The 17,472-nt window shown below is 40.1% G+C and overlaps 1 protein-coding gene across 1 annotated transcript in view; it reads right to left on the minus strand.

Annotated features, from left to right (window-relative positions):
- Positions 1-1,572: 1,572 nt before the first annotated feature.
- LOC133102266 (collagen alpha-1(I) chain-like) overlaps positions 1,573-17,472 on the minus strand; it is a 54,573-nt gene continuing 38,673 nt past the window's right edge. Inside the window, exons 4-5 of the mRNA XM_061207225.1 lie at positions 10,406-10,532; positions 1,573-2,776 (exon numbers count right to left, since the gene is read on the minus strand). Of these exons, the coding sequence (XP_061063208.1) occupies positions 2,641-2,776; positions 10,406-10,532 (263 nt within the window). The 3' untranslated portion in view covers positions 1,573-2,640. The remainder of the gene's footprint in view (positions 2,777-10,405; positions 10,533-17,472) is intronic.

Genomic DNA, 17,472 nt, shown 5'->3' on the forward strand with positions numbered 1-17,472 from the left:
AAAATTTGGGGATTGAAGTGAGGAGAACATTTCCATTGCTTGGATCACTGCTATGACACAGAGCCACAGTGGCTACTGACCCTTCTGCTTGAATATCTCCAGTAATAAGGGACTCGTTGCCTCCAATGAGCCTGCTCCATCTTTGGATTCTCTAATGTGGCTAAAAGTTCTCTCCTATGCTATGTTGAACTCTGCTTCTGTATATCTTTGGCTCTGGTACAAGTTATGTCAATTTCGTGCAAGTAAAGCTCAAGTGTAAACCCTGCTCCTTGTTCTAGTTCTTTATCGTTGGGAGTCAGAAACGCATCCTAGTCTTGCGTCTCCTTTACCAAGAAATGGCTGTGTTGTTATAGACACGTCCTAGTTTACTTACACCTCTACAGAAAGGAACACCGTCTTGGAAAAATCTGGCCAACATAAGAGTGCAACAATAATGTGCTGTCCTAGTCTGAGCATTAGAACATATACCATGTAAATTGCATCGTGGGTTTTTTTTTTGGACTGTCGTGTTGCTCTTTGGGCCACAGAGGCAATGGTTAGGAAAAGCCGAAGTCTTCTCCGCATGTGCTGGTGACAAGTCATATGCCCTGTGTAGTCCTTGCTCAGTTAGCTGTCTGATTCCAGAGGCTGAACTTCTATCCATTCAATTCCATTGTATCCAGCCTGGTGCATCTTTTTGCCTTACTCAGATTTCACCTGGACTTTGGTTCATCTACTGTAACACTCTTGCTTCCTTTAAAAAAATTATTCACGACTCCAACAATGCCTTTATCTTAGTGAACATAAAAATGCAGTCGGACAGGACTGAAAACAGTCCTGTGGCCACTCAAATTTTCCCTCTAAATTGGTGATTATTAAAGCAATCCTTTTTAAGATGTGTGACAAATTATGGGTAGAATACAACACTCTTCTTTAGCCATTTAATATTTTTTAATGTGTACCCACCTGAAAACGTAGCTAAATATTTGAAAATGTTGTAAAACAAAATTTTTAGTTTTGATTTCTGATAAATGGGTCAAATAATCTCCACTTTCAATAGGCCAAGTCTTCATTCTTCACCGTCTTTCTACCCCCATCCTAGCCCATTTCTCAAAGGATAAAATTCATATATGTTCTTTTTAATAGATACCATTGTTTCATTGATTTTGAGTATCACCGGTATAGGTAATGCCACATGCTCTCATGAGCTCTTTCTCAGCATGTACGGACATTTTGATTTTACCTCAGTGGTGTTTTTTTCTCCTCCTCAGGCAGGATGATAGTCCCTTGACCAGTTGGCTGCATATATGTTCCTAACAGGAGACTGTGACCTAATCACAGTTTATTCACTGAACGGGGGGGGGGGGGGGGATTATCACATATGGTGGGAATAAAAAGATTGTTTCTAACCTAGATAGCAATGAATATGTTTTATAGGAATTTATCTTCTGTAAAATTCCCCCACATAATACACATCCATGTAAGCTTAATACAGTGAATGCCCATGTTGTTCTAAATGGAAGATCAAGTTTTTTTTAATGAAAGTTAAAAAATCCCCACTCCCATAACTTAACAACCCAAAGGCTCACAATACCTCTCATAACTTAATAAACCAAAGGCCTATTAAAAGAGCCAATACAGTGTGTAAGTTTTACCTAAACTTTATTTGCTAGTTGCTATTACCAACAGAAAATGCTGATGCTGTTTGAGTCATCAAGGAAGTCTTCATCCTCTAAAATACATAAAACATTTAATATGTATGTAGGTTATAGAAGAATGATCAAAAATGGTATTCCCAAACAAATCTGCATACTAATCATCATTGCTGAATATGAATAATAATGTTGGTGTATTTGAGATCTGTCAGATTTCTAATGGTTTAAGTAACAGGAGAAATAAATTAAAAAGCTTTTTATGTTAAAAAATAATACTTTATAGAATGTCTTTGAAATGACAAAATTATAAGGATGAACAGGTTAATGGTTGCCAGGAGTTATAGGGATGGCAGAGGGAGGGGAGGTGGGTGTGATCACAAAGAGAGAGATGTTTGTGGTGATGGGATAGTCTGTGTATTAATAGCATTGGTGGTTACATGAATCTATGTACATGTAATAAAATGGTAGAGAACTACACACATGCATTGTACCAATGTCAGTTTTCTATTTTGATAGGGCACTATAATTTTTAAGATGTAACTATTAGGGGAAACTGGGTGAAAGGTTATAGGATCACCCCATACTATTTTTGCAACTTCTTAAAAGTCTACAATTATTTCAAAATAAGAAATGAACAAACTATACATTATATTCATTGTACAGATCATTCTGCAAGTTAGATATTTGCCAAGGTTAAACATATACACAGTAATTTCTCTAACCATTTATGGAATGAGGCAGGATTATAAACAAATAAAATAGTTGAAAAGAGCTATTGAATGAAGGTTTAGGAATTTTGTGATTAAATAACTTTACAGGGTTAAAGTAACCAAACAGAATCAATTTTTGCAAATAAGAGAAAGAGAAAACCCCAAGCCTCTAAAAAGGCAACCCCGCTAATTTAGGGGGTGATGCTTCTTCCTTGTCTTTTCCACCCTACATGAACACCTGTTGCCCGTAGCCATTCAGGAACTCAAGTAATGCCTGGGTCCCCGGGTTCTTCTGTTCACTTGGGCTTCAGAGGAAGGAGCTCCAGAGGGAGGTTCAGAACCTCAGGTTGTTCTCGCTTGTTGGTTGTCATGGTGATCAGTGCTACTCGCTGTGTAGTGTACTCCGCTGGTGGATTTGGAAGTCCCCAAACTCTGAATTTAAACATGAGAACCTGGATAAATTTGGGGATTGCATATAGAGAGAAAGCAATACATGCATGGGTGACGGTGTTGCTTTACAGAGTCGTAGTGCTCGAGTGACAATTAACGTAAAGAAGGGTGAAGTCACGTACCAGCTCGCACCATAGAAACTACAAGTTCAAGTGAGAAACGTGAGTAACACTCAGGACAGATGTGCGTTCTTTAGCTAGCATTGTTGCTGACAGTTTGTTGCCAGAACTTGAATCTCAGAATTAAGAAAGGCAGAAACATTTCTCAAGAAGCTGGCAGACAAAACACATGGGCCAGAGGATGAGAGAGTTTTCTTCCACATGCTCGTAATCTTGGACTAACCACAGACAACAGACTGCACTTTAAAATCACTTTCATTTCTATCATAAAACTAGAAGGCAAGCGACAGAACTAAGTTCAGGTTCCTACAGACCTACAATACCAAAGGAGAGCTCATGAATGAAAAAAATCATGAACTGCTGGGTCAGAGAGACCTGGATTCGAGACATAAATCTGGCATCAACAAGCTATAGGAGTTGGGGCGAGTTATTTAAGCAAATTATTAAATTTAGGCCAGACTGTGTTATGGCTGCAAACACTCTCTCCATCCTCAACCCAAATCTCAGGAGTTTACCAGAACAAAAATTCCCTTTGTCTGAGTGTCCGTACTGGTCAGCAGAGTGATGCTGTCCAATAGTTGCTCAAGGATCTGGGGTGACAAAGGCTGCACTTTGACGAGCGTTTCACTAACACAGGGGAGAGGAATGTGATGAATTGTCTGAAGGCTCTCGATGCTTCCCTGGCACTTCCATCCACGTTTCACGGACCGAAGCGGGTCCCAGAGCCACACCCCACCTTTGAGGATGTGGAGAAGTGCTACTTTCCTGTGCACAGAAGGGAAGGAGATCTGGACCATCTGTAAACACCCCAGTGACCACCGCATTTTCTTAACTCTTTCCATTTCAGCTTCCTCCCCTGGAAAAACTGGGACACTAATACTCGACTCAGAGGGTCTTGTGCTCGTGGCTGAATGGTTAGGGGTGATCTCTAGCATCACCCTGCCTGAACCCTGAAGAGTCCCTGGTACACAGCAAGGACACTGGGTATTTGCTTTTGGCCCCAAACGTGGCTTCTGGAACAGAGACTCGTCAGTGAGGGTTGGTGGTCCTCAAGATGATGATGATACCAGAATGGAGGCCATGCTTGCCGTGTCCAGCACTGACGTCATGAATGCTTGTGAAGAAAACGCCAGTCACATCTAACCAGATCCCACCTGGTAGTTGCAGTGGATTATGTGGAGAGGTTCACGGAAGCACAGTAAGTGCAGCAGGAACGGTGCCCCCAGACGAGCAGCTTCCTGAAGGGGTGTCATCTCTGTGTCTGCCCCGCTGCCCAGTGGCATCGCTGCGCTGGCGTGTTCTGTAGACACGGGGGGTGGCGGGGGCGCGTCGTGGAGCAGGAGGGCGCGGGAGGGCCCAGCATCACTGCCCTGACTGCGGGTAACCAGCACCGTCTAATCCGAGCTCCCAGGAGGAAAGCTGGGTCCCTCCAGCACCCTCACACGACCAGGCCAGCAACAGTAAGAAAAAGGCGAAAGTGGTGGTAAAGACATTGTTTTAGGAATGTTTTAGCCTAGGCGTTGAAAGCTTTTCAGTACATCTAGGAATTCACAGCTTTCCAGTGACTGAACCACACCTGAAGTCCTGGATATTGTCTGATCCTCGAGGGATGGGCATCACCAAACTGCAGAAATGACTTTTAGCCTATGAAGCTTGGAGGTTAAAATAGGGTGTATTTTTCCCTCTGGGCCAAAAAGGTAGCACTTCAAGGCCATAATTGACTTTTTGGTGCCAAAGCAGGTGATGAACTCAACATTACAGAATGTTTGGCTGTCACTCCAAGATCACTGGGTATTTTTCTAGTTGGTCTGGAAGCAAATTTTCTTCTTTAATTATGATTATTTTTAGGATCATCCAGATCACCTATTTATCTGTTTTAGCCCTGCAGGCTCCCAGGGAGAACACTACAGAGGTGTGTTAAACTGAAGACCCTAAGCTGTGTAGAGTTCAAATTTTCCTAAAAGTAAATCCTCTTTAACACTATGTCAGTTTATCTTCGGGCGAACTACTGTTATTTTGACCAAAATTATTGTGCGTGTGTGTGTGTGAGAGAGAGAGACTCTCCCAAGCCCTGTAAGAGTGGCATTTCCCAGTTATTGTGACAACAAGAAATGCGGGCACACGTTTCCAAACCCCCTGGTGAGGCTGTGCTGCTCCCAGATGAGAAGCTTTACACCGAGCTAGTTAGCACACGTGACTTGATATATGAAGGAGTTGAGATTTTCTGGTTTGGGCTGAATATAAAAGCTCCCTCAAGCTGGTGTTTGAACTTGAAAACTTTTTTTTTTCCTTAAAAAATAAATTTTAAAAGACAGTTTTAACAACCACAAAACGTTCCTTCATTCAAAGAAAAGACAAAAATTCAATTACAATAACCGTTCTAAAGATGAACATAAAAACGCCAAATTTACAGTCTATTTGTATTCTTGACCATGAGTGGTAGAGGGTTTCCATTTTTCTAGCTCAGTCCTGGGAACTACTTTGAGGCATCAGGGTCCAGCTAGCAGCATCTCGTTCCGTTCTTGTGTGGCAACTGATGCCTGTGGGACCCTGGGTGAGTCAATTAATATTTTGATGCCTTGACTGCTTCCCTGAAACACGCATCGTAGCTGAAGGCATGTGGCAACATGGCCATAGATGGAAGCCTTTCATCATCAGCTGTTTCACCCTGATCTTTCAGGACGTTGGAAAGTGGGAATTGAATTAGTCCAGTGAGCTTTTGAGAGGAGTGGCGTTCTGTGAAATAGAACAGAATCTCTAAGAAAAGAGGATGTTTGCTTAAAAGTCAACTTGCCATGTGAACTTCTGGATGGTGGAAGTTTGTGCCAGTTTCAGAGAATGTTCCTCAAGATGTGTGCTGTCGCTGTGTGTTGAAAGATGCTCTGAGAGAAAGAATTTCTCCTGTGACTGCTTGACCAATAGCTCTACCTGCCCGATTTAAGATCAGGTGATACAGCTTTAATTTTTAAATGTTTAACTCTTTAAAACTTTTCACTGAAGTATAACACACAATCAGAAAAGTGAAAAAATAAATTTTGGCTTGGAGACTTTTCATGCTATCACACCTGTGCCACCAGTCCTTAGACAAGAATGGACAGGCCATGCCCATTCCCAGGCATTGGTCCCCATGCCCTAAGGTAACCACATCCTGACTGTTATCACCATAGATGTAGAGGTGCCTGTGCTTGAAATTGGTATAAATAGAAACATATAGCATGCCCTCTTCTGTGTCCTGCTTATTTCATTCAATTTTATGCTTGTGAGATTTACTGATAATTTCAGGTGAAGTCGTAGATCATTCATTCTCACTGCCGAGTGGTATTCTGTTGTAAGTATGCACCACAATTTATAAATCCTACTGTTAATGGGCATTTTGGGTAGTTCCCAGCTTGGGGCTGTTACGAATTGCGCTGCAATGAACATTCTTACTCATATCTTTTGAGGGATGTTATACACGTTTCTGTGGGACAGACAAGAGCTGGGACATAGGGCGTGGATACATGAAGTTCAAGTGGATGCCCCAAACAGCTTTCTAAAGTGGGTGTCCAAACTAATGCAGCTATTTGCAGTTTTTCCACATCCTTGCCGTTAGATTTTTTTTTCTTTTTAATTTTACTCAATCTAGTAGGTGTGCCTTGACATCAAGCTGCAATTTCAATTTGCATTTACTTGCTAACTGATGGGGCTAAGCAACTCTTTATGCTAATGGGTCATTTGCATATCCTCTTTTTGTTCAAGTCAGCCCATTTTTCTACTGTGTTGTCTGTCATTAATTTGTAGGAAATTTTTAATATACTCTGGGTGCAAGTTGTTTGTTATATTTGCTGCATATATCTTCTACTCTATACATTGTCTTTTCATTTTATTAATGATGTCTTTGGATGGACAGAGATTCTTGATATTATTATTTTCCAAATTGTCATGTTTTCCCCTCTGGTTAGTGTTGTCTTGGAACCTTTTAAAGGAAATTTTGCCCACTCCAAGGTCATAAAGATGTTCTATGTTTTTTTCTTAGAAGCTTTATTGTTTTATCTTTCATATTTAGATCTACAGTCCATCTGGAATTGGCTTTTATGCGTGGTGTGAGCTGGAGACCAAAAAGTCATTGTTTTCAATAAGAGTATTAAATTAACCCAGCACTGCTTATTGAAAAGAGCATCCCTTCTCCAATGCACTCGGTGTCACCTTTATCACAAAGTTGTCTTTATTCCACTCGTATGTCTATTGTCTATCTGTTTGTTGCTACACAAATACCTTACCATACTATGACTTTATAATAGGTCTTGATTTGGTAGGGTAATTTATCCATCTCTTCTTCAAGATTGCCTTTGTCATTGAAATTATACATTTTAAAATTAGCTTATCAGTTTACACACACACACACACTCTCTCTCTCTCTCTCTCTCTCTCTCTCTCCTGTTCGGATTCTGTTGGGGACTACATTGCATCTACTTCACCCACCTGGGGAGAATTAGCCACTTACTTAACAATCCTGAATCCTGTTCTCCATGGCCACAGTATATCTCTCCATCTTATTCAAGTCTTTAATTTCACTCAACAATATTTAATTCGCAGTGTAGAGGGCTTATAAAACTTCTGTCAGATATATCTTAGGGGTATTTGATAGTTTTTGTTGCTATTTTAAATTTCATTTTAGTTTGTTGCTGATATACAGAAATACCACTGATTTTTGGATATTATTCACATAGCTTTTCAATGACAGAGTCAACCAAAATAACACCCAAAGGCCACTGTTGTGGATTGATAACTCGCTCTCTGCACTTTTAAAATGAAGAGGTGAGGAGAACTATATTTAAATCCAGAGAAATCTAAGCCTGAGTTTTATAGAAATAGATCACCGCTAGGCATAAACATTTATATTATAAAGACTTACTAATTTAAACAAATAGGGACAAGGAGACCATGCGTTCATAAACAAATAATAGACATATTAGACTTCTATTTCTGTTGAGTTTTTATGACACAATTAAGCTTTCAAAGAATGGTCAGTTAAAGCTTATATATTTTTTCAAATATAAATGGATGTTTACCTTTAAAAATAGTTTTTAAAAAGGTATTTATAACATTTGCTTATCAAACAATAAACAGACAAATGTAATATAAAGATAAATCATCCTTATCAGTACCTGGAGAACTGTAAACTTGCAAGGAGTAAAGTTCAAATTAATAAAATTTACTTGTGCTATATACAATGATAATTTGAATATATATAAGATACTTAATAAATACACATACAAACATGCATATAAACACAGATACCTTTAGCCTTTTAGTTATATAACTGCTTGGCAATATCTTCTCAGTAAAGATATATACATATATAACATGACCTCTCAAGCATGTTTATTAATACTACTTATTCATGTCACAAAACAGACCAGGAACAATGAGAATACACTTGGAAGAATAATGCAAAAGCGAACAATATTATGTAGATTTGTATCTAGATGTTTTCATAGACAGTGAAATAAATGTTCCAGGATATTTAAATTCATTTAGTTTTGAAAGACCGAAAAAGGCAATGAATGATACCATTGAATAAAATTAGATACTTTAGACACACAGAATAAATAAGATGTTTATAGTCTGACACATTATACACATTTATTTGTGGCTTCATGTGATAAGATTTTGTTTCTGTTCACTGATTTATCCTCAGTGTCTGGAGCTGGCACAGAGTAGGTACTCAATAAACACTTCTTGGATGATGGAATGAGTATCAGCACGTATTTCAATAAGCTTTGGAACAGCTACATTCGTGACTGAAAGTCAAAAATCAAGCGACATCCTGAATATTTACGCAGAATAACTAAAAAGCTATGGAAAAGCACATAGGTCATTCTCTTCCTACTTTGAGCTGGTTTTGCATTTACTCATGTGATCTGCACCTCCTGGCAGAAAGTGCAATTTCAAACCTTCACAATAACTATTTCTTTGAGAAGACTGGAGAACATTGTCTCAGAGGGCTTCCTGGGGCCTGGAGGCAAGGCCTGAAACGGTTGATGACTCGCCCAGGCTGGAGCTGTGCTGCCAGCACTTCAGCTGTGCCGTCCACTGCTGCAAGGCCAGCTCATGCAGACACTTCCTTGAAATCACACGCTAAAGCAATCGTATTCATACACCATTTTTTTGGTTACACTTACATGAAACAATTGTTCCTATTGTCTTAGAGTCTGCACTCAGCAAGAAGGTGGAATTAAAAATTCCTCTAATACCTTTAAAGCAGTAGAGTATCTTTTATCTTTTTAAACAACCGGCATTGTTGACACACCAAGACAATATATGCAAGTAACTGTGTCTAGATTTGTGTAATAGCAAAGCAGGCATTAAGTTAATTATTTTACCCTTTTAGGGGCTTGCTCTATTAGAATATACCTTCTTATTTAAATACGCTCCTTACAAAGAAAACTCATCTAATATTGATAAAAGAGGGACACAAAGTTGGGTTAAGTCAAACTCTAGACTAGCTGTTCAATCAATGTTTGATTTAAACTATTTACAGACAACAAGGAATATAAGAGTTATAGGTTTTCTGGTGAAGGCTGAACCTAGGAGTCAGTTCTGTAGATTTCTCTTAAAATTCTCTTTTTGCATCCCACCGGCCTCTCCCACAATCCAGTCTTTGCTCAGAATGTGTAACTATATTCTGGCCTTAAATAGCAGGCCGTATTCATACTGTTCATCATTATTACTCTTTAAGCCAAACTGGGGCTCCGAACTGCATCTGATCCTTGACAGAACAGCAAGTCCCAGGACTCCAGAACTTCTGCTTCAATAAAAGCTAAACTCAGTGTAGAAATGCTGTTCTGGTTCAATGTGCAGCCATGTAATGTTTTGTTGCTTTTTCCGACCAGGCGACAGCAACTGACATAATGTGGCCTCAGCCACCTAAGTAAGTTAGCAGAACCTTCACTTCTCGCGTTTATGGTAATCTTGTTTTTTTCTTTCCCCCAAATGATGTCAAAGATAAATCTTACAAATTATTTTATATTTGTTAGCATGATTCAGTCAATTTACTTCTTTCTTTTTAGGGGTGACCTCATAAATAAAGAGTGGGTAGGATCAATTACAAGACGCATATAAAGATACTCCCAGTCCGCTTCTCCCTAGTTGATTTCCAAGGCAGAGAGAGTAAACAGCCTTCTCCCAGCTATCTCACTATCCACAGCTGAGAGTGTAGGGTGTTTACAGTATCTGTCCCTCAGTGCTCTCTGGGGCGGGGCTGGTGGGCAGCAGTGCAAGCCTTGGGAAACCCAGCATCATTTCAACATACCATAAAGTGTCACGGGAAAGGACCAGAAAACACTCTTGGGACTAAATTATGGTTCTCTTAGGACTGGTGTCCTCTTCCTGCTCTGCACATCCTAGGATTCTCCTGAGGTGTGCAGCTTTGGCCTTTGGACACTCGTGGATTCTGTAAACATGGGATTTTCAATATTCTAGAATTTTCCAAAATGGTCGACTCACTCACCCCTTAAATGGCGCACGTTTCCTTTCTGGGTGTAGAATCCAGCGGCTCACTCTCTGAGCCGTGCCACTTTGTTTCCACTCACTCCAGCATATAACTGAGAACAATGGACTTGCAGACAGAAGACCACCTGTCAGTTTCATTACTGAAAGTTAGTTACTTTACATAGCCATAAGTTCAGTCAAATGAGCAAAAAGTAAATATGATTGGATGCAAGTTATATGCATAAAGATGGTGTATGGGAAATTGCTAACATAATGCTGAAACTTAAAAAATCTAATATTTGGAAGGAAGCAAATCTGTAATTAGAGGCATATACATGAGTGGAGTTACTTGATACCTAAAGTTCTTTCCGAAGAAAGATTTATCCAAATGGTTCTTGGACTTCATTTGCTAGATTGGTCTATGATGCACAAAATGCTTGTGTGAAAGTCATCAACACTATACCTTACAAAACAACCCTCGGTGATAGAAGAACACCACAGCATAAACCAAAGTGGCATCGGTTATCAAACTCTTACTTGACACTGTTCATTCATTCATTCAACAAACACGTGTACCAAACACGCCTACCATAAATCAGCAATGTTTTAAATTCTGAGTGGTGAGAAATGAATGGGGTCATCCCTGCCCTCGAGAAAGACACAGCCTGGTCTTCAGGACAGACGCGTAAACCATTGTCGTTAAGTGTGACAGGTGCCGCGGTCGGTCAGAAGACACTTCCCAGTTGGCTGACACCTGGGCTGAGTCTTAAAGATGGAACAAATGTAGCCAAGTGGAGATGGTGCCAATGGGGGTTTGGACGGGGTGGGCAGGGAAGGAGATGGGGGGCTGCAAGTGTACCAGAAGAACAGCCACACAACGGGGACCTTCAAGAATTCAGCAGAGTGGGAGCCCAATGTGGATGAGGGTGAAGGGAGGTGAGGCGAGGGGGTGGGGCAGAAGGGGGAAGCCGCGGGGTCCCACACGCCCGGCGAAGACGTTCGGGCATCATCTCCAAACTAGGGAGGCAAGTGGCACGGCCACGCCTGCCCTTGGGTGGGGACTCCAGCTGCGAGGCTGCGGGGAAGGAAGAGGAGGGAAAGGATGCCTGCAACCGGGTGGAGGAGCGCTTGGGAGCCGAACTCAGGGTAGCAGCAGTGAGGACATGTAGGAAGCAGACCTGAGAGCTGAGAAAGAGCGAGAGAGCAGAGCTCCCGGAGGGGCTGGCTGAGCGGAGGCGGGAGTCGTGGGCGATTCCCGAGCCCGGCCCGGGGCGGGGACAAGGCTTCTCCTCGGGGAGAGGAGGAACACGAAGCAGGTGAACACGAAGTAGGTGAAGCGAGGCGGTGAAGGGAAGGGCTGGGAAGCCTTCCAACCAGCGCCTTCGTGGATCTGGGCTGGGAGGTTAGGGAGCCACGTCCAAGGCCTGTTTAATTCCGTCCTGACCAAAGGGATGGAGGCATTCTGAAAGGTCTAACCCAGACAGGCTGTTCTTCATTCTGCTGGGTCTGCACTTTGCCCACAGACCCTCTAGCTGGCGAGGGTCCGCGCCCTCTGCAGCCTCCGGGTCACGGCCACCCCGAAGGGCTGCCCCGGCGCCCCCAGCCTGGGGAGCAAGGTCCGCTCCCCTCCGACCACCCGGGGACCCTGCATACGCCTCTACCACAGAGCTTACACTTTATCGCAAGTATTGTAGTTGCTTACCTGTCTATCTCTGGATTAAACACCATGTTTCACGTCACTTCATTAAAAAATTTCAAAACCATGTAGCCAGAGTTTGGCACGATGGGAGGTTCCCAGTAAATGTTTGGTGAATGAACCAATGCGTGAATGTATAATGCCATGTGCCATCTGGCAATTCGTTAATACTTTGGGGATAATTATTTAGGTTTTAAGTATTTAAATAAGTATTTACCAGTTCCTGAAATTTTGTTTTGAAACTCCCAAATGGTCGCCCCGGGATTGGTTCCAGGACCGCCTCAAGTACCAAAATCTACAGATGCTCAAGTCCCTTATAAAAATGGTGAAGTACAGGCTGCCCTCTGTGTCGGTGGGTTCCACATCTGCTGATTCAACCAACAGCGATTTGAAATCCGCGCATGGGGAACCCGCGGATACCGAGGGCCGACTGTAATTCAAGGTTAGGCTGTTTTACTTTTCCAAGGAACTCATGGCTAAGAACAGAAGTTACTGCACCACAAGCAATCTTTCCTTAAATGACAGTGAAATCTTTTGGAAAGTTAACTTTTCAAGAGGAATGCGTGATTTACTTATTTTTTTGTGATGGATTCCAAATGAAGGAAAATCAGGGTACAAAGTAAGTGCAGAGCAGAAGTGCATGTAAACAGTTTATAAATGGACAAGTAAGAAAGGAAATGGCCCTAATAGTTGAGTCTGGCTATTGGATAATCACTTAAGAGTTTAAAATGTTCTAACTGGAAAGAACCACACCCCGACTAAATACAGTGATTAAAGTAATTTTAGTTACATAAAATGATGATTTTTTAGTTACGTAAAATGATTTTAACCATTCAAAGACAAGTCCAAGATGTTCCTGTTATAACATGAAATCTACTTTTTTTGTTCAAGTAGGGTTTCTGATTTAATATGCATTTTAGTTACATAAAACCAATCTCTGATAACATAGTAATTTGCTAAAAGTGACCAAAAGTAAATATTTATGTTTATTAAAAATATATATAATAATATATTTATTTCAAGTGTATATTAGATCTGATCATATTTGGCACATTTTGTATTAAAAAATATTTTAATCTATTATCTGATTAAAAAAATAAATTCTGCAATAGTACATCTTTTAGGATACACAGTAGCTTTCTCCAAGTCTCATTTTTAAGTTAAAATATAGCAGCTTTATAGTAGCCACGACTGACTGACTGGAGAAAAACCACCGGTACCACTTTGGAAGCTTCACGTGTCTCTTGTAGGCAGGCTTTTCCTGCCCCATCATGGGTGTTACTACTGTTTAGTCAGGCTCCAGATCTCCTGCCATTGCTGCATTGTAGAGCTGCTACAGATTCCCTGGTGAGCGTGCCAGCTTGCATCTAATTCTACAGGCATGTCTCCGTAAGCTGATCGCCACCCACTGCCTACTCTTTCCTGGGCCACATATTTGCCATGTCACCTGCCATTCATTCGCTTTCATTTTGCCCATTGTGTGAGATGAACATTTAACAGGCAACTGTCACACCCTTCCCCCTCAGTTGAAAACAAAATCCAAACCTTCCATGGTCTGACAAACATACTCTCAACAAATAAGGAGCTATATGGAAATTTCCAGAGAACGACTCTGCAAAAATCACAATGCAAATGTGACAATACGCGTTCCTTCATTTATAGGAGTAACTTGAAAGGTTCTTACCTTAGTTTGTATTTACCCCAGATCCTAAAGGAAAACTGTAAGCATAGAATGCCTCATTACAGGGTTACAATACATGGATAATCAACAACAATGTGATTTTGAAATAGATCTAAGTACAGAATATGTTCACAAAATTCATGGAGATTTATCCAACTCAAAAATTCCACATTTTCAAATCATTTGTTCTGAGAAGTCCACTCGCTGTTTAATTAACGTTCTTATGTTTATCCTGTGGAAAAAGCTCTCCTCCCTGACCCTAAAGCGCTGTACTTCGAATCTGGGTGATTCTGTCTCAAGTTCTCACTGTAGCTCGAATCACCTGTTTAAACCTAAAATCTAGTAAATTGTATAGTGTGAGGGAATAGCCAGAAGTTCATGTCATCTTTGCGTAGAATACTGTGACTAAACTCAGAGAGTTAGGAGCTCGGTCAGCGTGATGTAACCTACTCAGTCAGGCTTTCCTGACAAATTCTTTGGGCTCTTGACTCCTCTAATTTTTTTTTTTTCATTTACACTTACTATTTCATTTAAGTTATTGTGCCTGGAAGGGGAAAAAAGAGAATGTGGATGGATTAATATTTTTACTGCCTATCATTCTAATTAGTTTCTTTTTAATTATTCAAATTTCAAGGTTTTTTTAAATTAGAAAACATTATCAAATTTAAAAAAACCTTTAAAAAAGTATACATGTAGATTTTCAATGAGAGTGGTAAAAAAGCTGGATTCAAACAAAAAAATAAAAGACAATTATGGGAGTCCTCTCTCCATATATTCCGTGAGCAAGGGTACAAACGACAGATCATTCTGACGATCTTAGCCTCAATAAACAATCATGGGTTCAATTAAATAACACAGAAATAAAAGTTTGTTCATTTTGGGTCCAGCCATGGTGGTGGGAGTGTCACACTGACACCGCATTGGGGCAGTGTTGCCACACTGGGACATTCGTTAGGAGACTCGATGGTGTTCCAGCCAATGTTCTAGTTAAATCTTGACTATTTACTAGAGACATCTGAAATAACTTCAGAAATAACTATCAGTGCTATAGAGGTTCAATTTATTATAATAATACTTAGTGGCACAAATTCATATTTTGATGAGGCTAGTCCCTTCACTTTGGCCAAATACTCTCTTTTATGTACCAAACACACAAGAAAGTAACCGCCTATCTCTATATTAAATATAAAGTGTGTGTATGTGTGTGTGTGTGTGTGTGTGTGTGTGTGTGTGATGGTTCTGGAAAGCTACACACCAAACTGAAAGCGGTAGTTATCTCTGGGGAAAGAAGGAGGGGACTTGGGCTGGGTAGCAAAGACTTCAACCTTATTGGAAATAATTTAATTTCTTAAAAAGAGAAGGTAGTCATGCAATATATATACTTTTTAAATTAAAATTAAAATTCTTTCTCAAAATTAGAACTAGTATTCATTCAAAACTGAAGTTCTGGCTTCTCCAGAGACTTAATCAAGCTGGTTAACTTTGTGACCTTGGGTATTCTCCAGAATCCCCTCTATAAAATGATACAATAATATGGTATGTACTGCATAGGTATGCCAGGTGCATTCTCAATACATACACATACACTTCCAAGCATTTCATAACATGTTGTTAGTCATACTATTCCCAGTTTTAGCATTAACAGTGTCTATTCATCCCACCGTAATGAGATCTCTTTCTCAAGCCCAAGGTAGAAACGTGAAGGCCTCTGGCTGCTCTTACCAGTAGGGCTTCTGGCCCAAGGACCCTGCCACGGAAAGGGATGTGGGTCAGGAAGGGAAGGAACTCTTAAGGCACATCCTAGCTGATAAAATGATTACTTAATAAAAATTCTAGACAGATCAAATCAGAAAATGTTCTTAAAAAAAAAAACAAAAAACAGTACCACCAGGTGTCACTATAACCTAAAGTTCTGCTAGTCGTTTCTCTTCATTTGGAAAGAAACGTATACATTACAAACCAACAAATACCATCTTACAAGGCTTTCCATGTCCGTAATTTATATTGTCATAGTTACTAAACTACAGTTACTGAACTCTAAATAAATGGATTACCGCAAGCTTCAATTTTTAAAAAATTATGAATAGCGACAATGAATGCTAAATGATTTAAAATGCAGTAAGTAGAACTTTGGAGGTCAAGGATTTAATATTTTCAGTTTTTCCTTTTGAGAGGCAATCTTGAAGTCATGACTGTGGTGATCTGTCATTTGACTGAGACAAATTTATTCAGGGAGCAATGAGTCCAGCTGACTGCCCAGCGCTTTTCTTGTTCTCCGCTTGATATTGGGTACACATCTCAAAGCAGTAAAAAATAACAATTGGAAATTCTCATAACTAATAAAATTAAAATGATGAATTATAATATTTATTTTAGAGACATAATTTATTTTAACGACTACCCAGGGATTTAAACATCATTTTTATACTTTTCATCTCTTCTTAAAGATATATGACCACTTAAAACAAAACTAATTACACTGTATTTTGGGTTTTAAAGTACAGGCATTTTGTTTCATTGTACTTCACTATATGGTGCTTTACAGATACTGCTTTTTTTTTTTTTTTTTACACAAATTGAAGGTTTGTGCACTCCTCTGTGGAGCACGTCTATTGGTGCCATTTTTCAACAGCGTTGGCTCACTTCTTGTCTCCCTGTCACATTTTGGGAATTCTCTCAATATTTCAAACTTTTTCATTATTATTATATTTGTTATGGTGATCTGTGATCAGTGATCTTTGATGTTACTATTGCAAAAAGATTACAACTCACTGAGGGCTCAGATGATGGTTAGCAATTTTTAGCAATAAAATATTTTTAAATGAAGTTATGTACATTGTTTTTAGACATAATGCTATCGCACACTTAATAGACTACAGTATAGTGTAAACGTAACATTTATATGCACTGAGAAACCAAAATATTCATGTGACTTGCTTTATTGCGACATTTGCTTTATTGCAGTGGTCTGGAACCGAAGCTGCAATATCTTCGAGGTGTGCCTGTTTATAGATGTAATATGTATATTGCAGTAATAGCACCAAGGTTGGAGGGAAGGTAAATGGAGCTATAGAGTTGCAAGATATCTATATCTATACCTATATCTCTATATCTAATCTCCATATATATGTCTCCAAAGTTAATCAATAATAATTTTAAGTTGATTGTGATAAATTAAAGAAGCATATTGTAATCCCTGTAGTAATCATTAGAAGAATGATGCAAAGGAATATAGCTATAAAAAGCCAACAGAATTAAAATATACTATACTATGAAATATTTAACACAAAGAAGGCAGAAAAGGAACATGAGATACATGAGACAAACAGAAAACAAACAGCAAAGGGCAGACCTAAATTCGACTACATCACTAATTACATTAAATGTAAATTGACTAAATACTCTAACCAAAGGGCAGATGTTTTGGGGCCAAGCTGTATAAAAAAGCTAGACTCAACCATATGCTACCTGCAACACTTTAAATATAAAAATACAGGGCTTCCCTGGTGGCGCAGTGGTTGAGAATCTGCCTGCCAATGCAGGGGACGCGGGTTCGAGCCCTGGTCTTGGAAGATCCCACATGCCGCGGAGCGGCTGGGCCCGTGAGCCACAATTGCTGAGCCTGCGCGTCTGGAGCCTGTGCTCCGCAACAAGAGAGGCCGCGATAGTGAGAGGCCCACGCACCGTGATGAAGAGTGGCCCCCGCTTG

This window comes from Eubalaena glacialis, chromosome 12, assembly GCF_028564815.1.
Source record: "Eubalaena glacialis isolate mEubGla1 chromosome 12, mEubGla1.1.hap2.+ XY, whole genome shotgun sequence".
Lineage (NCBI taxonomy): Eukaryota > Metazoa > Chordata > Mammalia > Artiodactyla > Balaenidae > Eubalaena > Eubalaena glacialis.